The sequence below is a fragment of the Hibiscus syriacus genome, unplaced genomic scaffold (assembly GCF_006381635.1).
Source record: "Hibiscus syriacus cultivar Baekdansim isolate YM2019G1 unplaced genomic scaffold, ASM638163v2 tig00003041_pilon, whole genome shotgun sequence".
Lineage (NCBI taxonomy): Eukaryota > Viridiplantae > Streptophyta > Magnoliopsida > Malvales > Malvaceae > Hibiscus > Hibiscus syriacus.
In genome coordinates, this window is record NW_024061960.1 from 8743732 (window position 1) to 8762058 (window position 18327).

Below are 18327 nucleotides of genomic sequence, written 5' to 3' on the forward strand. Positions count from 1 at the left end.
AAACTACATAAACAACGGGTTCTAGATAGTAACTAGGCCTAATCCACCTTAGAGATAAGAATAGGATTTCATTCGACAAAAAGGAGTTGTGTATAAACGATAGGTTAGATGTTAATGCTGCCGCAAAAAGGTATTGCCGAGACATATTCTATTAGCTGAGTCAATAGGATCACTGCTCGGGCTTACGCCAATCGGTTTTTCCAGGGCATCTTTAGTCTGTCGAGTCCCTTACTAGAGATAGCATAGGGCACATCAGTAGACTCTGTCGGGCAGGGTAAGCATAGAAGAAGCACCATTCAGAGAAATAAACTTAAGTTTTCCTTGTGTCTCCCATCACTCATTTCCATTGCTGCTTGTCTTGTGAGAAAGCTAAAGTCCTACATATATTAAATCTAGTATTTGCATTTTTATTTTGTCTTGACATTTCCATTTGTTTTCACGTATCATAATTTAATTTGCCACGACATATTCATCTGCTACCACACTATCACCACTCCATTTCCACTACGTCCATTCCATTTTGCCACTGCATTCTCATCTATATATACCATAACTAACTTTACTTAGGTGACAAAGTAAAGTGCCTTGACAAACCTATTTGATTTTCCCAATTCCTTGTGGAGACGATACTCTACTTATCACTTTATTACTTGTTCGATTGTGTATACTTGCACACATATCCGCATCATATTTTAGTACTCAATCTACGACAATTGATGTTGATAGAATCAATTCCTGAAGCCGGAATCAAATGATGCATTGGGTATTCGGTATACAAGATAGAGTCACGGGGATAGCCCTTGTAGACAAAGTAACAGACGTGAATCCCGCAGAGAAAATCTTATTCGATGATCTAAAGGAAATTGAGTCAAAGCGAAGCTTGAGGCTATTTTTACCTTATTTATTCACAAACTTTATTCTCTTATTTTTTATTTAAATTGCTTTTATTTATTTTTACCATTTTAATTTCATTTTACTAAATCCCCATTTTACTATTTTTTACCTGGTTAAAACCATTCAAACATTAATTTGTGACTTTCTAAGTCTCTGTGGATTCGACCCTTACTTCTCTATACTGTAAAATTTCTTTATTTATTAACCATAAATTTATTTTTACATTGAAAACGACAGTTGTCAGCTCACTAATTCGGATAGTTGTTATACGGCAAAATATCGTTGATAGTGCGTTGAAATTTTTTTTTTTCGTGAAATAGTGGGATCGCCAGATTAATTGCTCGAGTGGTATCCTCTACAGTACCGGGGGTAGGTCGCCATGCACGCCCGGCGTCGCCAGATTAATTGCTCGAGTGGTATCCTCTACAGTACCGGGGGTAGGTCGCCATGCACGCCCGGCGACCTACCAGGTCGCCATGCACGCCCGGCGACCTACCAGGTCGCCATGCACGCCGGCGACCTGGTAGGTCGCCATGCATGCCCTGCGACCTACCTCAACCTCCATGCACGCCCATGCACGCCCAACGACCTCCATGCATGCCCAGGCACGCCCAACGACCTCCATGCACGGCCATGCACGCCCAACGGCCTCCATGCACGCCCAGCTCGCCAAAGGTCACCATGCAGTCCATGCTTGGACTGAACAACGTTGGGCCATGCAGGATAGGTAGCAGGAGAACCTATTCCTCCTGCTCCTCGCGTGATTCCTCTTACATCTGCTCAGGAGACTCATGCATGCAGCTGTAATAGCTGTATTATTGCAGCATGATTTGAGCTGCAAAGTGTCATAGATTCGTGCCCTAGCGTCTAGCCATAGCTTGTCCCTCATGCCATAGCTTCGAGACTGTTCACTCTTGTTATCATAGCTGTATTGGTGCAGCATAAAATCAGTTGTGTTGTATTATTGGCAGCGTTCAACGGTTGAAAAATTTACAGCTTTCAACGTGAATTATACAGCTCAAATTGATTGCAACTTACTACCAACCGCTGAAATATCATTATATATTGGATATGAGGGTTTAGGGTAGAATCATAAGAAAGAAAGAAATTTGGCGAGAGAAAGGAAATGAAAGGAAAATAAGAAGAGGAAATGGAGATAAAGGCTCAAACATCGTTTGTGAGGTAATTTTTAATTGTTTAATTTAGTTTATTAATATGAAATTATGAAATAATTAGTTTGTTAGTTTAGGGTTTAGGATAAAACAGAAATTTAGTTAATTAGTTTGTTAGTTTAAGTTATATTATATTAATTGTTAGTTTAAGTTATATATTAGATTATATAAAAAATTAGTTAATTAGTTTCTTAGTTTAAGTTATTAAATGTAAAAAATATTTAATTAATTTGTTAGTGTGTTTAAACGTATATTAAGTTGTTTGTTGAAGTTTAAGTTAAAATATTAAAAAAGTTAATTAGTGCTTAATTAGTTTGTTAGTTTGTTATTTAACTAAATTATTATAATAAAGAAATAGTTTATTAGTTTAAGTTATATTATAATATATTAGATTATATAAATTTAATTTTTTTAAATTTATTGTTGTTTAAAGAAATAATTTTTTTACACGTACAGAGCATTATCCACAACATTTTTCCACGTACATATGATTCGAAGAAAGAAACAATAAAGGAAAGGAAAGGAAAGGAAATGAGCAACAACTTTTCACGATTGTCCATTATAATGGACAAATTATGGAAAATGAGATCGGAAGTAGTTTTTCAGTCTGAAAACCAATAAATATGATGTTCAAAAAAGACATCACATTTATAGAAATGAAGCATAAGATAGAAAGAAAATTCGAGCTGCAGTTGATGGTTTGAGGTATAGGTTTATGATATGCTCTAACCCAGTCAGATATGCTGCAGTTCCACTTGAAGAAGATGATGATATTGGAACCATGGTTGGATTACATGAGTCAACCAATATAGCAGTTATTGAATTATTTGTTGATGTGCGTAACATATGTGATGTTCCTGGGTCATCAAGAGGTGTGGCTCAAAATCCATCTGAAATGGCTTTATATAGTCAGTTTGAGGAGCCGACATACAGGTTCCGAACAGTTTTATGGCACTATTGGAAAGTGTAAATGAAGTCGGGGGGACATCTGCAACAGAAGAGTGTGAGACGAGAAACATACCGGAATTGGTTGTTGATATTGACGCTGAAAATCGATGGGGAGAAATTCATGATGATTCAAGCGAAGATGAAGAAACCGAAGAACCCGTTTTGGGCGGCGACGAAAAATTTTTGGTGGAGGTGCAATTGATGAAGTTCTGGCACCGTATGAAGCTACTCACATGTACGAGATAGACTATGATGCGATGAGGGCACCTGAATTCCCAGACATGCCACATTTACCTCCATACCAAATGACTGCATCATTCGATAATTCGGGTGAATTTTCAGTTGGGGTGCAATTCAGAGGAAAAAATGAAGCTACCCTAGCGATTAAAGAGTACTGCATAAAATGCCATGTTGATATCCATGTTGCAGAGTCCAACCAGAAAACCCTATACGCGAAGTGTGTAAAATATGGCCTAGAGTGCAAGTGGAAGATCAGAGTGTCGAAAAATCAAAGGCACGATGTTGGGTCATCACGAGGTACAATGGTCCGCACACGTGTTTGCGAAACTTCATCGAACAAGACCACCGACTATTGGACTCCGATGTAATATGTGAATACGTGAAGGCGATGGTTGAAAAGGATCCAAGGATATCTTGTTCAGTGTTAGCTGCATCTATTCGAAGCCAATTTGGATATCAAGTAAAATATGGCAAGGTGTGGAATGCGAAGATGAAGGCAATGAAGCTGACGTATGGAGATTGGGATACATCGTACAATGAGCTACCACATTTGCTACAAGCAATGAAGCGATTTATCCCAGGAACCATAGTGAAGTCTCAAACCATGCCCGCATATGACGAAGAAGGTCAACTTCTGCCAGGGAAGAAAATATTTCATAGACTATTTTGGGCATTCAAGGCATGTATTGAAGGATTTCCATTTTGTAAAGTATGATCCAAGTAGATGGTACTGGCTGTATGGTCAATATAGGCATGTACTTTTGATGGCAGTGCTCAAGATGGTGAGCGAAATATCTTCCCAATTGCATTCGCCATTGTTGAGGGAAGAGACAACAGAGGCTTGGGATTTCTTTCTGACCAATCTACGTCAATATGTCGTTCGTGAAGATGGAGTTTGCTGATATCCGATAGAGGAACGGGTATTTTGGCGGCAATTGAACGACCAGGAAGTCGTTGGATACCTCGTATGCATATCCGACATATTGTATCCGTCATATTGGCAAGAATAGTATCGACCAATTTCATAACGCACACATTCGTAGCGAGATAGTCAGCATGGGTAAGTTTTATTTTCAATATTTGTGCATTTTTACATGGTTTTTTTAATTGCGGTTTAACACAGTATATTATGAAACAGGATACGAACTACGTCGACCGTTTGGAAGTGGGCTTCAAAAATACCGCGGGAAAAATGGTCACAAGCATATGATGAAGGTCGGAGATACGGACATATGACCACAAACCTTGCTGAGGCCATTAATTCGGTACTAAAGGTACACGCCATCTCCCAATTGCGAGTGTGATGAAAGAGACGTACTTTAGATTGGGTAAAGTTTGGTCGGACAAAGGCAAAGAAATAGAGAGTCTTATAAATAGAGGTAAACTTGGGCTCCTACAGTGGTGGAATCAATGGAAGCAAATGAGCGATTAGCAACATCAATGGTTGTTCATAATTTCGACCGAGTTGGTCATACTTTTGTCGTGTCGTGCATACGCCGTAACGTCGGAGGAGAAGACCAAACATTTAGAGTTGATTTACGACATAAATGGTGTGATTGTGGTCGTTTTCAGGCATGGAAATATCCATGTGCTCATGCAGTCGCAGCATGTATGTATGCTGGTGTAAGCGCATACACTTATGTTGAGAGTGCTTCACTTACGTAGGATATTAAATGTTACAGCTATGAGTTCAGACAGATACCAAATGAATCATATTGGCTCAGAAAAGATCATGACGAATGGCTGCCAAATCCAATGCTTGTAGAAGTCCAAAGGGTCGACCTGAGTCCACTCGTATTCATACCAGTATGGATTTCCATGCTAGAGAGAGAGGTCAAACAAAGAGATGCGGATTATGTAGGGGTGAAGGCCATTCAAAAAACAATTGTCCTAATTTACCAAGATATAGGCCTCATCATTAGTAATGATATATGTTTCTATGAATTTCTATGTATTTATAAGATTTAGTAATGATTAGTAATGATGAAATTATTATTAATATTTAATGATTTAATAGTAATTTGATAGTAATGATTAGTAATAATGAAATTATTATTAATTATGTATGATTGATAGTAATGATTTAGTAATGATTAGTAATAATGAAATTATTATTAATTATGTATGATTTGATAGTAATGATTTAGTAATGATTAGTAATAATGAAATTATTATTAATTATGTATGATTTGATAGTAATGATTTAGTAATGATTTGATAGTAATAATGAAATTATTATTAATATTTAATGATTTAATAGTAATTTGATAGTAATGATTAATAATGAAATTATAATTATGTATGATTTGTAGTAATGATTTAGTAATGATTAGTAATAATGAAATTATTATTAATTATGTATGATTTGATAGTAATGATTTAGTAATGATTAGTAATAATGAAATTATTATTAATATTTAATGATTTAATAGTAAAGAGAGAGGTCAAGCAAAGAGATGCGGATTATGTAGAGGTGAAGGCCATTCAAAAAACAATTGTCCTAATTTACCAAGATATAGGCCTCATCATTAGTAATCATATATGTATTTCTATGTATTTATTAATCATTATAAAAATGATTTAATAATGATTTAAATATTAATGATTTGATGATTTAGTAATGATTTGATAATTCATAGTAATGATTTAGTAATAATCATTATAAAAATGATTTAATAATGATTTAAATATTTAATGATTTGATGATTTAGTAATGATTTGATAATATCAAATTATAGTAATGATTTGATATAAATCATTATAATAATGATTTAGTAATAATCATTATAAAAATGATTTAATAATGATTTAAATATTTAATGATTTGATGATTTAGTAATGATTTGATAATAATCATTATAGTAATGATTTAGTAATAATCATTATAAAAATGATTTAATAATGATTTAAATATTTAATGATTTGATGATTTAGTAATGATTTGATAATATCAAAATAGTAATGATTGTATAATCTTATAATAATGATTTAGTAATAATCATTATAAAAATGATTTAATAATGATTTAAATATTTAATGATTTGATGATTTAGTAATGATTTGATAATAATCATTATAGTAATGATTTAGTAATAATCATTATAAAAATGATTTAATAATGATTTAAATATTTAATGATTTGATGATTTAGTAATGATTTGATGATATCAAATTATAGTAATGATTTGATAATTATTACTAATAATTATAGAATACTAACAAAGTAGTGTACAAGTGTGGATTACTGAGTTTAAATTTATACATAGTCGAATTTATTAATGATTTTTAAATATTTAATGATTTGATACTAATGATTTACTAATTATTTGATACTAAACATCATTGTTAAGGTTAAAAAAAGTAGTCTAATTTCAATAAATAATTTGTAATAAATAGCAAACGAGTTTACAATTGTTGTCGATGTCGGGGTGTTGTTGAATGATAATGTCGGGGCGGACGTCTGATACGTTGTGGCGTTGTGGCTCAGGAGTATTGTACTCATCCCCCTCATTCATTGGGGGTATTTGAACTGTCATGTGTTCAAAGTCATACGTCGACGAAAACGTAGGAGAATAGATGGGTGCCTCAGGCTGCACAAACTCCGGTATGTATGCCCGGGCCAGTAGAGTCATCAACTGCGTGATGCAACGATTGGATCTGTGCAGGTCGTCATGCGTCTCAACCCAATTCACTGGACGACGACCATCTAAGTTTTGGAGGAGGTCATGATCCCATGGACTCCGCGGAATAGGTTGGTGGAAGTGGAATTGCCTCAGCACTCTATCCCCAAATTGGATCTCAACAAAAGCAAAATTGATCAATGGTGTAACAGCACACCAATATTGAAACCCATCTAAAATATCGTGCGGTATCAACGCAAATAATTCTTCATTCATGTATGGTCTCCAATTAAACTGTAAAATTACAAAAACAATAAAATTTATTTAAATTAGATAATATAGTTAATTAAAATAATAATTAAAAAATACAAATTATGCATACCTCCTCCTTTTTGGCCTTAATGTCTATCTTCAACCTGAACTCTTTAATGTTGTTGTGCACCAACCCTGTGCCTTCAATTTTATGCCTCCATCTGTATATCAATCAAAACAAAAATAGAGACATTTTGTTCAATAATTTTAATCAAAATAAATATTTTTAATTAATATTTTATATTAAAATAGAGGATTCATATTACCTTCCGGCAAGTGGAAAGTCAACCGCAGTCCGACTAATCGGTGTCAAAAACGGAAGTCTATGCCAAGCCCATGATTGTAGAAGCAACAGACATCCACCGATTTCTACTGTATTATTATCATTCACGACTAATGACGCCTTGCACATCTCACGATACAAGAACGCCATATCGCCGAACCCCAGCTATATTGCCTACAATTCTCAAAATTTGTTAAAAAAGAAGATATTGAGTGTGAACATAACTACCGGATTTATCAGGCATCAAAATTCCCCCAATCAATTGTAATATATATGCTCGTGTTGCATATATAATTTCGTGCTCCGTACTATTTGATTGAAGTTGAAATTCATTCTTCAACCATGACAACCTCACCCGCCACCCTTTACACTCTGGTGGTACGGGCGCTTTCCCAAGAAACAAGTTGCAAAGTTGTTCCACCTTATTAAACTCATGGACATTACCACCGGCATCCCATTAGTTTGGACCCCGAGTTGCATTGCCACATCCTCCAAAGTTATCGTGCATTCTCCACACGGCAAATGAAACGTGTGCGTTTCTGGTCTCCAGCGTTCAATCAACGCACTGATCAAACCTGGGACCAACTTGTAATCCCTCTTGCAAATTTTCTATTAGTGGGTGTGGCTTGGGCACTTTATGTAGTCGAAGACGAAGGACGCTCGCTCCTCCTACAATTAAATATTTCAAAAAAAATCACAATCATAAAATAATATTTATTATTAAATTCATTAAACAAATATTCACCATTATTCCCAAATGACTTGAAATATGTTCATTGTCAAGCCTCAACAGTGGAATTTGGTCACCCATTGGAATGAATCTGTAAAAATTAAACAACAATAAAAAATCATTTAATAAATCTAAAAACTAACTAATTTACAACACTAACTTTAATATAATAACTATAATATAATAAACTAATAAACTAAACAAACTAAATAAAATAAACGTAAACACCAATAAAAAATCATTTAATATAATCTAATATAAACTAACTAACTAATTTACAACACTAAACTTTAATATAATAACTTATAATATAATAAACTAATAAACTAACAAACTAAACTTTTTAAAAATAAACGTAAACACCAAACCCTTAAACAACTAATAAAATATTTTTTATATAACTAAAACTAACTAATAAACTATTTTTTCATTATAATATACTACTAATAAACTTACTAACTAATTTTTATATAATATATATTCAACAAACAAATATAACTTAACTATTTAACTAACAAAAACTAATTAAATAATTTTTTTTATAACTAACTATTAACAAAACAAACTAATTAATTATTTTTTAACTATAGAACTATCAAACATATACTAATTAAATAATTTTTAATTTATGTATACTATAACTTAACTAACAATCATATAACCCTAAACTAATAAACTAATTAACATTTATAATAATAAACTAATTTAAATAAACAAATTTACCTTATCTCCTTTCTTCTTCTTACTTTCCTTTCTTTCTCCCTTCTTTCTTTTTCTCGGATGCAATCTCTTCTCCCTTTCTTTCTTTCTTTTATGTGTGATTTCTTCTGCAATTTGCACACCCCATATATAACCGGCTGCCTCAATTATTTCACCAACAATGGTTCAATTATTGTGCATGCATGGTCTCGTCTCGTGAGCTAGGATCACATGGCATGCTGTAGGCATGCAGCGGGGAGCAGGAGCACGTGAAGTTATCTTGGCATGCATGCAGGCATGCAGCGGGGAGCAGGAGCACGTGAAGTTTATTTGGCTGCATGTGCATGCATGGTCTCGGGAGGCAGTGGACGCCGGGGCGACCTACAAGGTCGCCGGGACTACATGGCGACCTACAAGGTCGCCGGGACTACATGGCGACCTACAAGGTCGCCCAGACTGCATGGCGACCTCTCTATTGGCTGGCTCGTTTGCATGGCGACCTCTCCGTTGGCTGGCTCGTCTGCATGGTGAGTATATGGCTTGTATGGCTCGTCTGCATGGGTATGGCTCGTCTGCATGGTGAGTATATGGCTTGTATGGCTCGTATGTCACTCGTATGTCTCCCGTATGTCGCCTGGATTGCATGGCGTCCTACAAGGTCGCCTGGATTGCATGGCGTCCTACGAGATCACTGTAGAATTCACCCCATACCAGCAATTAATCTGAAATGTACATTATATCGTGAATAAAAAAAATCGAGAACATTATATCGTGAATTCACCCGTTGTTATACACGTTGAATTTATATTTAAGTGATATTTTGTACTTCCAGTTATCACGGTTTGATTCTTGGCCACTGAAGCGATAGAAAGCGGAATACGAAGAGCACTGCAACTTCTACAAGTTGAATTCGAACGATGGGCCGAGATCGACTGGTGTGTAAACGCAGCATGTGGAAATCGGGAGATTGAGCATGCTAATTGCCCTGCAAGAGTACAAGTAACTACAAACTGGTGCACCTTGTTTATCACACAGGGGAACGGCACTACTGTTATCAACATTGTAACTGTTGGATCTGAAAATGGGTGACGAAGTGGTTGAGCAGTCGAGGAGAGTGAAAACGTTGTCATCTGTGAAAGATAAGGGTGCATCTCAGTCTAGGCCGAAGCCTTTGCTAGTCTGAGAGCAACCGCCGCAAGTCGACATCGAAGGATCCGATATGTATATGACTTGGTTGCTGTCGTCTATGTTGGTTATGGGATAGCTTCCGGTGTGTGTTCTCAAGGTGAGTGTTTGTTGGTCAGAAGTTACGTATTGCTGAAAGCGTGGATCACCACAACTGACGCCAGTTCTGAACGGATACTTCATCGGGAGATTGCCACAGGCTCTTTGGCAGGCCTGAGACGAAACCAGGGGGAAGAAAGATCAAAGAGATGAAGGGGAGGAGAGCGAAGAAAGAGAAGTGTTTTAGCTTCATTGTTTTGGATAAACTTAGAGAATGCGAGAGGGAAATAGGGATGCTTGTATTCGTCCGGTATTGGTATATATTGTACCAATGAGTGAGTGGTTCAGTCCCCTTGGATCATCCGGACATACTACTCGAAAAACAATTATTCGATAAATTTTATCTTCACCCCTTAACATTAAATTTTACTAAAGGCTGGCAAGCTTTTAGGGTTCTTCACTTTTCCCTACTTATTTAGATGTCTTGTTATTCTTCACTATTGCTGGCTTTGCTGTCGAATGATGACCAGTTTTTTTAATCTACTTTTTAAAGCTTCTATTAGTTGATTCATGTTATCTTGGTTCGATCGCCTACACGTCGTAAAATGTCGACGAAGTTTCACAGTCAAAATCACAACTTGGGGGAATAAAGATAAATTTACAAGAGGAAAAGAGAAGTCATTGCACAAGTACATTGTTTTTTCTTGGTGTGAAAACAAAATGGCTACGAAAAATACATATAATTCGTCAAAATAATATTCGTTTGGCGAATTCATGAGCTTAATCTGAGTAAAATTAATTCTAAAACAAGCCCTAGGTCTACAATGACCGTTGATAGGAAATATGGGCTGTGACCACGATAGACCAAGTTATCTCTTTTGGTTTGAATAGAGAAATGTATTTAGTGATTATGATGAAGACCATATGTAGAGAATGATCAAGTATTAATTGTCTTAGTCTTAAACTTAGGCCATAATGATTATTTGTAGATTGTTTCGACACAAATATATTTGACTATTTGATAATATATTTGGCTTTGACATATCACGTGAATTGTCAGTGGTCATTGTCAAGAGATTAGTTGGTCGAAGACGATGGAACTCCAAAAGTATTCAAGTATTTTAGAAGCTTTGGTTGATGGAGTAATACTTCTATAGACTTCAATAGCCAAAGAAATGACAATGGATACGGGGATTGCGGAACAATGAAATTTCAAATCCTTGATACATTGCTAAGGACCCTGGTTGTCAAAGAGGGTTGATCTGCCACAACTTGATATGGCATATGCTGTAGGAAGCAGACGTTGACTCCCGGAATTGTTTAATCTGTACATTTTTAATTAATTAGAGAAAAACTTGTATAAATTTGCTTGATGGATCCACATTCATAGGAAAGATGGCAGAATTTTCATATGAGAAATAAATGAAGTGCCGAATCTCTCTTACACACACCCTCCAACCAGCTTTAAGCTTAATTAGCACTACACTCGACAGAATATTAAAAGTTTCGATATGTTCCCTTTTATTAGTTATTACAGCAAAATTTGTCTTCTTAAAGAACATTTTACTTCCTTGAAACAAATATATAAACTATTATTTAAGACTTACAGTTTATATATGTAAAGGTTTCTTTGATCATATATTGCTTCTACCTAACCCTCCACCCAGAAAAGAAGGGTAGGCACTGAACATACAAATGAATAAAGGTCCATTATTCCCGGCACTTAACTGTCTTTCTCATGAAATACGCAGTCCACTGCCATTGAAAGAAGAACAGCAATAATCTACACAACTACAAAAAAGCAATCAAGATGAGATTTTGCCGAATATAAATGCTCTTTTATATTCAAATAAAAGAAAGCATTCATTAGTTCAAGATGATATGTATATTAAAAGCAGGGAATGGAGACGATCTTTCGCTTTATATACTCTTTTGGATTTAACAACAAGTTTAACGGGTGTTGTGTGTGGTAGCTACCAGTGGTGTCCATCTTTAATCAGTCAGCATTAAATCTCAGTTTGTACATTTGGCAATGCACGTGGAGTTAAATGGCCTCTGCTTCTTTAGGGGTTTTCATGTATGAGAGGCTAATATCTTTGATTTTAGACTTGATGCATCCTTTTCTCTCCCAGCTTAAGGCTTTGGCATATCTTTTTTTCCCCTTTAATTACATGTTTCAATTATTTCTTGGTTTGATTGGATATTTAAATCATAATTTTATAATCACTTTAGGTCCACCTTTTAATTTATCAATATAATGTTTAGTATAATTAAAACTATAAAATATATCACTTAACAGCAATTAGAAAATCCAAAAATATATAAAAAAAAGTTTTAAACCCTAATACTCAATAGTTTTCTCTATATGTGTTGCTTGCCCCCTTTCTTTCTTCTTTGTTTGGCTCACAACAACACTAATTTGGTGAAGATAGTCGACTGTCTCTGAATTCAATTTTTTTATACTGTTTTTTTGTTTTTGTTTTTATTGTTTCAAATAACTCTAACTTTATGGCATTTTTTCTATTTTCATGGTATATTTTTAGTTTTCTTTGTCTATCCTTTGGTCGTTCTCTTCGTTTAATTTTTTCAGGTTTAGATTTGACGTCGTTACAACCGATTAAGATGACGCTTATTTGTTATCGTGATGAGCATACTTTATGCAAACCTTCATATTAGATTTGGATGCACAATTTATGCAAACCTTCATATTTTAATTTTTTCTGGGTTTAATTGGATATTTAAATCATAATCTTATAATCATTTTAGGTTTACCTTTTAATTTATCAATATAATGTTTAGTATAATTAAAAAATATAGCGTGAAAAAATATCACTTAACAGCAATTAGAAAATCTAAAATAATAATATAAAAAAGTTTAAAACCCTAATACTCAATAGTTTTCTGTATACGTGTTGCTTGCCTCCTTTCTTTCTTATTTGTTAGAGTATGTCACGGGTACGAACATTTAATATCAAATGATTGAGAATTATTTTTGAAACATATACTACATTGTATTTACCTCATATTAAAAAAATATTTTATAGTACATTTTTGTTTTTGTTTTTATTGTTTCTAATAACTCCGACTTTATGACATTTCTCTATTTTTATAGTACATTTTCGATTTTTTTTGTCGATCATTTGGTCGTTCTCTACGTTTAACTTTTTCGGGTTTAGATTTGACATTGCCACAATTGATTAAGATGACGTTGATTTGTTATCACGGTGATCTTCCTTTATGTGAACCCTTGGATTAGATTTGGATGCAAAATTTACGTTCGAAGATAATTTTCTCATGATGTTCAACTCTAATTTATAGTTGTCGATGATCTTTTAGTAGTTTGATTTCCTATTGTGGTTCGTCTGCCATTGTAGTCATATCTTTTCGTATCTAGATTTTATTCAAGCTTTCTAGATGAGTTTTTAACATTTTCCTTATATGGTACTTATGACCTTAATAAGTGACTAATTTTTGTGTTTCTAATTTCTTGTGTTAATATTTATAAGAAATGTTCTAATTATGCGTTTAGATTACATTTATGATTGTAAGTCTTAATTGTAATTTTGTACTTTCTTCTTCTTTATTAAAACTAGCCATTTATATTTGTATAAAAAATTAAAATATAAAATAATATAATTTTGTATTTTTAAAATATTTTAATTTTTTTTGAACGTGACACTTTTTTATAATGTCATTTATAAAATTATCATATAATATAATATTTTTAATTGTTTTAGAATTTTAATTAAATAATTAATTTGGATCAAACATGAAAAATATTTTTTGGAAAAAAATTAAGTATTAAATTTCTGACTTTAGTATAAATTCATTATATATATAGAAAAAATTTATTTTATTTATCATATTTTTATTATAAGCATATATATATATGTGTGTGTTTTTATATGTTTATTATTGAAAAAAATATTTTTTATATGTAATATTTTCTAATTTTAAAAACATGAAATAAAAAACTTTTAAAAACCAAAACGTAACTAATTTTCTATGTCAATAATAGTAAATAATTCTATCAACAAATAACAATAAATAAACTCTAGGTTGTTGTACATATGAAAGCCCAATAGACATCTAAAGAAAATCATAAAGAAGCCCAATGACTACGATGAATCACTGTTTCAAGTCGCGACTGCAATTTGGTCCCTGGTTCTCCAGCCGAAGCAAGATCTTTGTGCCTCTATCGGCACTACGAAACCAAATGAAAGCAGGTTGCTAATGATTTTGCTCAAATTCAAGGTATCAACTTTTTTAACTTTTCCTGTTAATGGGTTTTCTTTGTTTTCTTTTCTATGCCATCGTTTTTTTCCCCTTTGAAGTGTTCTTTGAAATCCGCTACCAAGTGTAGTTCCATCCCTTTATTGGGTTTGTATATGGATTCAAATGAGATGATATAGTTATAGGAATTGTTGTTTTGTTTTGCCATGCTTATGGTAAAGAAACTAAAGTTAGCTTTCCTGATGTTTGATGAATTGCCTGTGAGAGAATTATTCATATGGGTATAGAAAAAGTTATATATTTAAGCTGTTGAAATAAGCTTCTTTCGTTAATACGTGGTTCAAAATTATTTCCCTGCACAAACAATAGGGATTGATGGTATATTTTTTTAGCTCGAATGCATCTTAGAGGTGATTGTATGGGCTCTTTGTAAGTTTCCAGTTGCAGAACTGGATATGGGATTTTAGCTGTTAACTAATTTATGTGTTTTCTCCATCGTCTCCATCGTCAGAAAAAAGGCCACTGAATACGATGCTGTGGAAATCTGGATGAATGAGCCTTTGCGTTTCGCATAAGACTTGCGTGAGGTGTTGATCTTTATGACTATTATTACCATATGAAGTAAAGGCATCATTAGCTAAATAGATGAAGTATTGATTTTTCCCTATCTATTTCAAAACCGATTCGAATAGCAGATTTTACATGCTTTGCTGAAAGGAGAATATCAGGTACATTAGATTTCACTGTCTGAATGGCATTGATTTGTATGTTCTTTTCTCATTTACTTCAAATCATTAGATATGCTTATTGATTGTACAATTCAGAGAGGTGAACTGACATTTTCCAAGTTATTTTCCGAGTAATTAGGCAATATATTGATATGCATGAAGCTCCCCTCTCCCGAAATCTTCTTGTTAAACCAATTCATGTATTGTTAAACTATTGAATTTGGCTCCAAATCAGCCCGTGGTTTATATACAAAGTTTAGCTGAAATTATTATTTGGAAAAAAAAAAGTTTAGCTGAAATGAGAAGAGAATGGTGAATTTGTAGAAATTGATTCAGTGTGTTGCCTGGTAATGATTTTATTGGGCACTTGATCTCATTTAGCATTTAGTAATGATAACATATTGCTGAAACTATGGTTTGACTGATTTGCTACCGTACTGATGTGTATTAATCCTCATCCTAATATATGCAGATTTTCCCATGATAATTTGCATTTTCTGTACGATGGTGTGATGAGAAAGTTCTTTCATTCTGTTTCTTCCGCATGGAGGGGAATTGCTGTATTGTTGAACAAGGATCCTCAAAAGTTCTCGTGATGGGTTTCTCCTGCAAAGATGAACAGGTTTTCTGTCTCTTCCCTGAGCCATTGTTTCCAGTGCTTATCTAATTGCTACCCCCAAACTTTTGCCCTAAATTCTGGTCGATTTATTCTAAAAAGATATTTTGGCCAAATACTCCACTCGTCACATTATGCCAATACCAGGCCTTTTCCCAATTATTCCCCAAAGAAACCTGCCATCAAGGACTCAGAACTTGTGCATCAAATCTCAAATTCAATAAAACTACGCCGTTCTGAGCCGCTCTGTCGTGTTTTAAAACCGTATGAGTCCAAATTTAGATCTGATCATTTGATTTGGGTTCTGATGGTCATTAAGAATGATTACAGACTTGTTTTGGATTTCTTTGAGTGGGCATGCTTGCGTAGGGACCCGACACTTGAAGCCCGTTGCATTGTTGTCCAAATTGCTGTAGCCTCAAAAGATTTAAAAATGGCTTATCAACTTATTCATGACTTCTGGTCAAAACCTGATTTGGATATTGGTCTATCATTCAGTTACTTCCTTGAGCGTTTAATTTACACTTACAAGGACTGGGGTTCAGATCCCAATGTGTTTGATGTTTTTTTTCAAGTTCTTGTTGAAGCCGGTTTGCTTGATGATGGGAGGAAGCTCTTCGAAAAAATGTTGAATTATGGGTTGATTATCTCTGTTGATTCTTTAAACGTATATCTTGGTAAATTAAAAGATCATTTTGATGGGTTTTGGAGGGCTGTAGAGGTCTTCGTTGAACTTCCTGACATTGGCATTTGTTGGAATACAGCATCGTACAACATTATCATTCACTCGCTCTGTCAATTAGGGAAAATAAAAGAAGCTCACCGTTTACTCTTGCAGATGGAGTCGAGGGGCTGTATTCCTGATGTTGTAACATATAGCACCATAATTAATGGATATTGTCATGCAGGGAGGCTGCAAATGGTATTACGACTCATTGACGAAATGCAAACGAAAGAATTAAAGCCTAACCCTTATACCTATAGCAGCATAATTTATCTTCTGTGTAAGACTGGTAAGGTAGCCGAAGCAGAGAAGATTTTGAGAGAGATGTTGAACCAGGGAATACTCCCTGATAATGTGGTATACACAACTCTTATAGATGGTTTCTGTAAGCTAGGGAATATTTCTTTCGCGTATAGGTTGTTAAATGAGATGCAGGATCGAAAAATTGTCCCTGATTTATTAACTTATACGTCTATAATCCGTGGACTTTGTCTAACCGGAAAGATGACAGAAGCTCGTGCTATGTTTCAAGAAATGCTTGGTACAGGGTTGGAACCCGATGAATTTACGTACACAGCACTTATTGACGGTTATTGTAAGGCAGGTGAAATGAAAGAGGCCTTCACCCTCCACAATCAGATGGTGCAAATGGGGCTTATACCAAATGTTGTCACTTACAGTGCACTTGCCGATGGCCTTTGTAAATGCGGGGAGGTAGATACAGCGAATGAGCTTCTTCATGAAATGTGTGGAAGGGGCCTTCAACCGAACATTTTTACTTGCAACTCTCTTGTCAATGGGCTCTGTAAATCAGGAAACATCGCTCAAGCTATTGAACTGATGAAAGATATGGAGATCTCAGGGCTTCATCCCGATGTTATTACGTACACCACTCTTATGGATGCTTACTGTAAGACAGGGGAGATAGATAAGGCTCATGAGCTTCTGAGGAAGTTGTTGCATAGAGGAATTCAACCCACGCTTGTTACGTTCAATGTGCTGATGAACGGGTTTTGCATGTCTGGACTGCTGGAAGATGGTGAGAAGTTACTGCAATGGATGTTGGAAAAAGGTATAACGCCTAATGCGACGACATATAACTGTCTTATGAAGCAGTACTGTATGCGAAAAGATATGCGTGCGACGGCTGCAATGTGGAAAGGTATGCGTGCGCAAGGAGTGATACCGGATGCCAACTCGTATAACATTTTGATACAAGGGCACTGTAAAGCGAGGAATATGAAAGAGGCATGGTTCTTACGCAGAGAAATGATTGATAAGGGATATGATCTTACGGCGAGTTCGTACAACGTGCTGATAAAGGGTTTTATTAAGAGGAAAAAGTTGAGTGAGGCGAGGGAAATTTTCGATGAGATGAGGAAAAAAGGCTTGGCTGCAGATAAGGAGATATATAGTATTTTTGTTGATATAAACTATGAAGAAGGGAACATGGAAACCACACTTGAACTTTGCGATGAAGTGATAGAGAACTGCCTTGTAACCAAGCTTAATAATGAAAACAAGTAGCTTGATTTTTTTTATTTGGTCTCCTCTTGATTGCTAGCTGCTCTCGGGTTGTCATGGCTGAAATTGATATTGTTGGGTTTGCTTGTGTAACCAAAAATTTTCTTGAGATTTTTTGTTTAATTTTATAAGTAAATTAAAATTGTTATATCTCCAAAATGATCTTTGAAAATATTCAAATTTTAATCAGTTGGTCAATCAATTATAATATGTAGATAGAATCTTTGACAGGATCTCATGGTACGTCATAATAAAATTCAAAGTTTAACGATCAAATTTGGCTGACTCGTCATAATAAAATTCAAAGTTTGACTATCAAATTTGGCTGACTCGTCAGCCAACAATTCATAATAATCCTATAATTGAAACGTACACTAAAA

At 34.6% G+C, this 18327-nt stretch overlaps 1 protein-coding gene and 1 pseudogene across 1 annotated transcript; one reads left to right on the plus strand and one right to left on the minus strand.

The window, feature by feature from the left end:
* Positions 1–9675: 9675 nt before the first annotated feature.
* On the minus strand, positions 9676–10311 carry LOC120173903 (annotated as a pseudogene).
* Positions 10312–14868: 4557 nt separating this feature from the next.
* On the plus strand, positions 14869–17963 carry LOC120171729 (pentatricopeptide repeat-containing protein At1g05670, mitochondrial-like). The gene is made up of 2 exons (XM_039179385.1): positions 14869–15083; positions 15556–17963. The coding sequence occupies exon 2, from the start codon at positions 15698–15700 to the stop codon at positions 17948–17950; it is 2253 nt and encodes a 750-aa protein (XP_039035316.1). The 5' UTR covers positions 14869–15083; positions 15556–15697; the 3' UTR covers positions 17951–17963.
* Positions 17964–18327: the final 364 nt, after the last annotated feature.

Bases quoted from the DNA above. Each gene is read 5' to 3' on its own strand.
- LOC120171729 (XM_039179385.1), top strand. From the start codon at position 15,698: ATGAACAGGTTTTCTGTCTCTTCCCTGAGCCATTGTTTCCAGTGCTTA.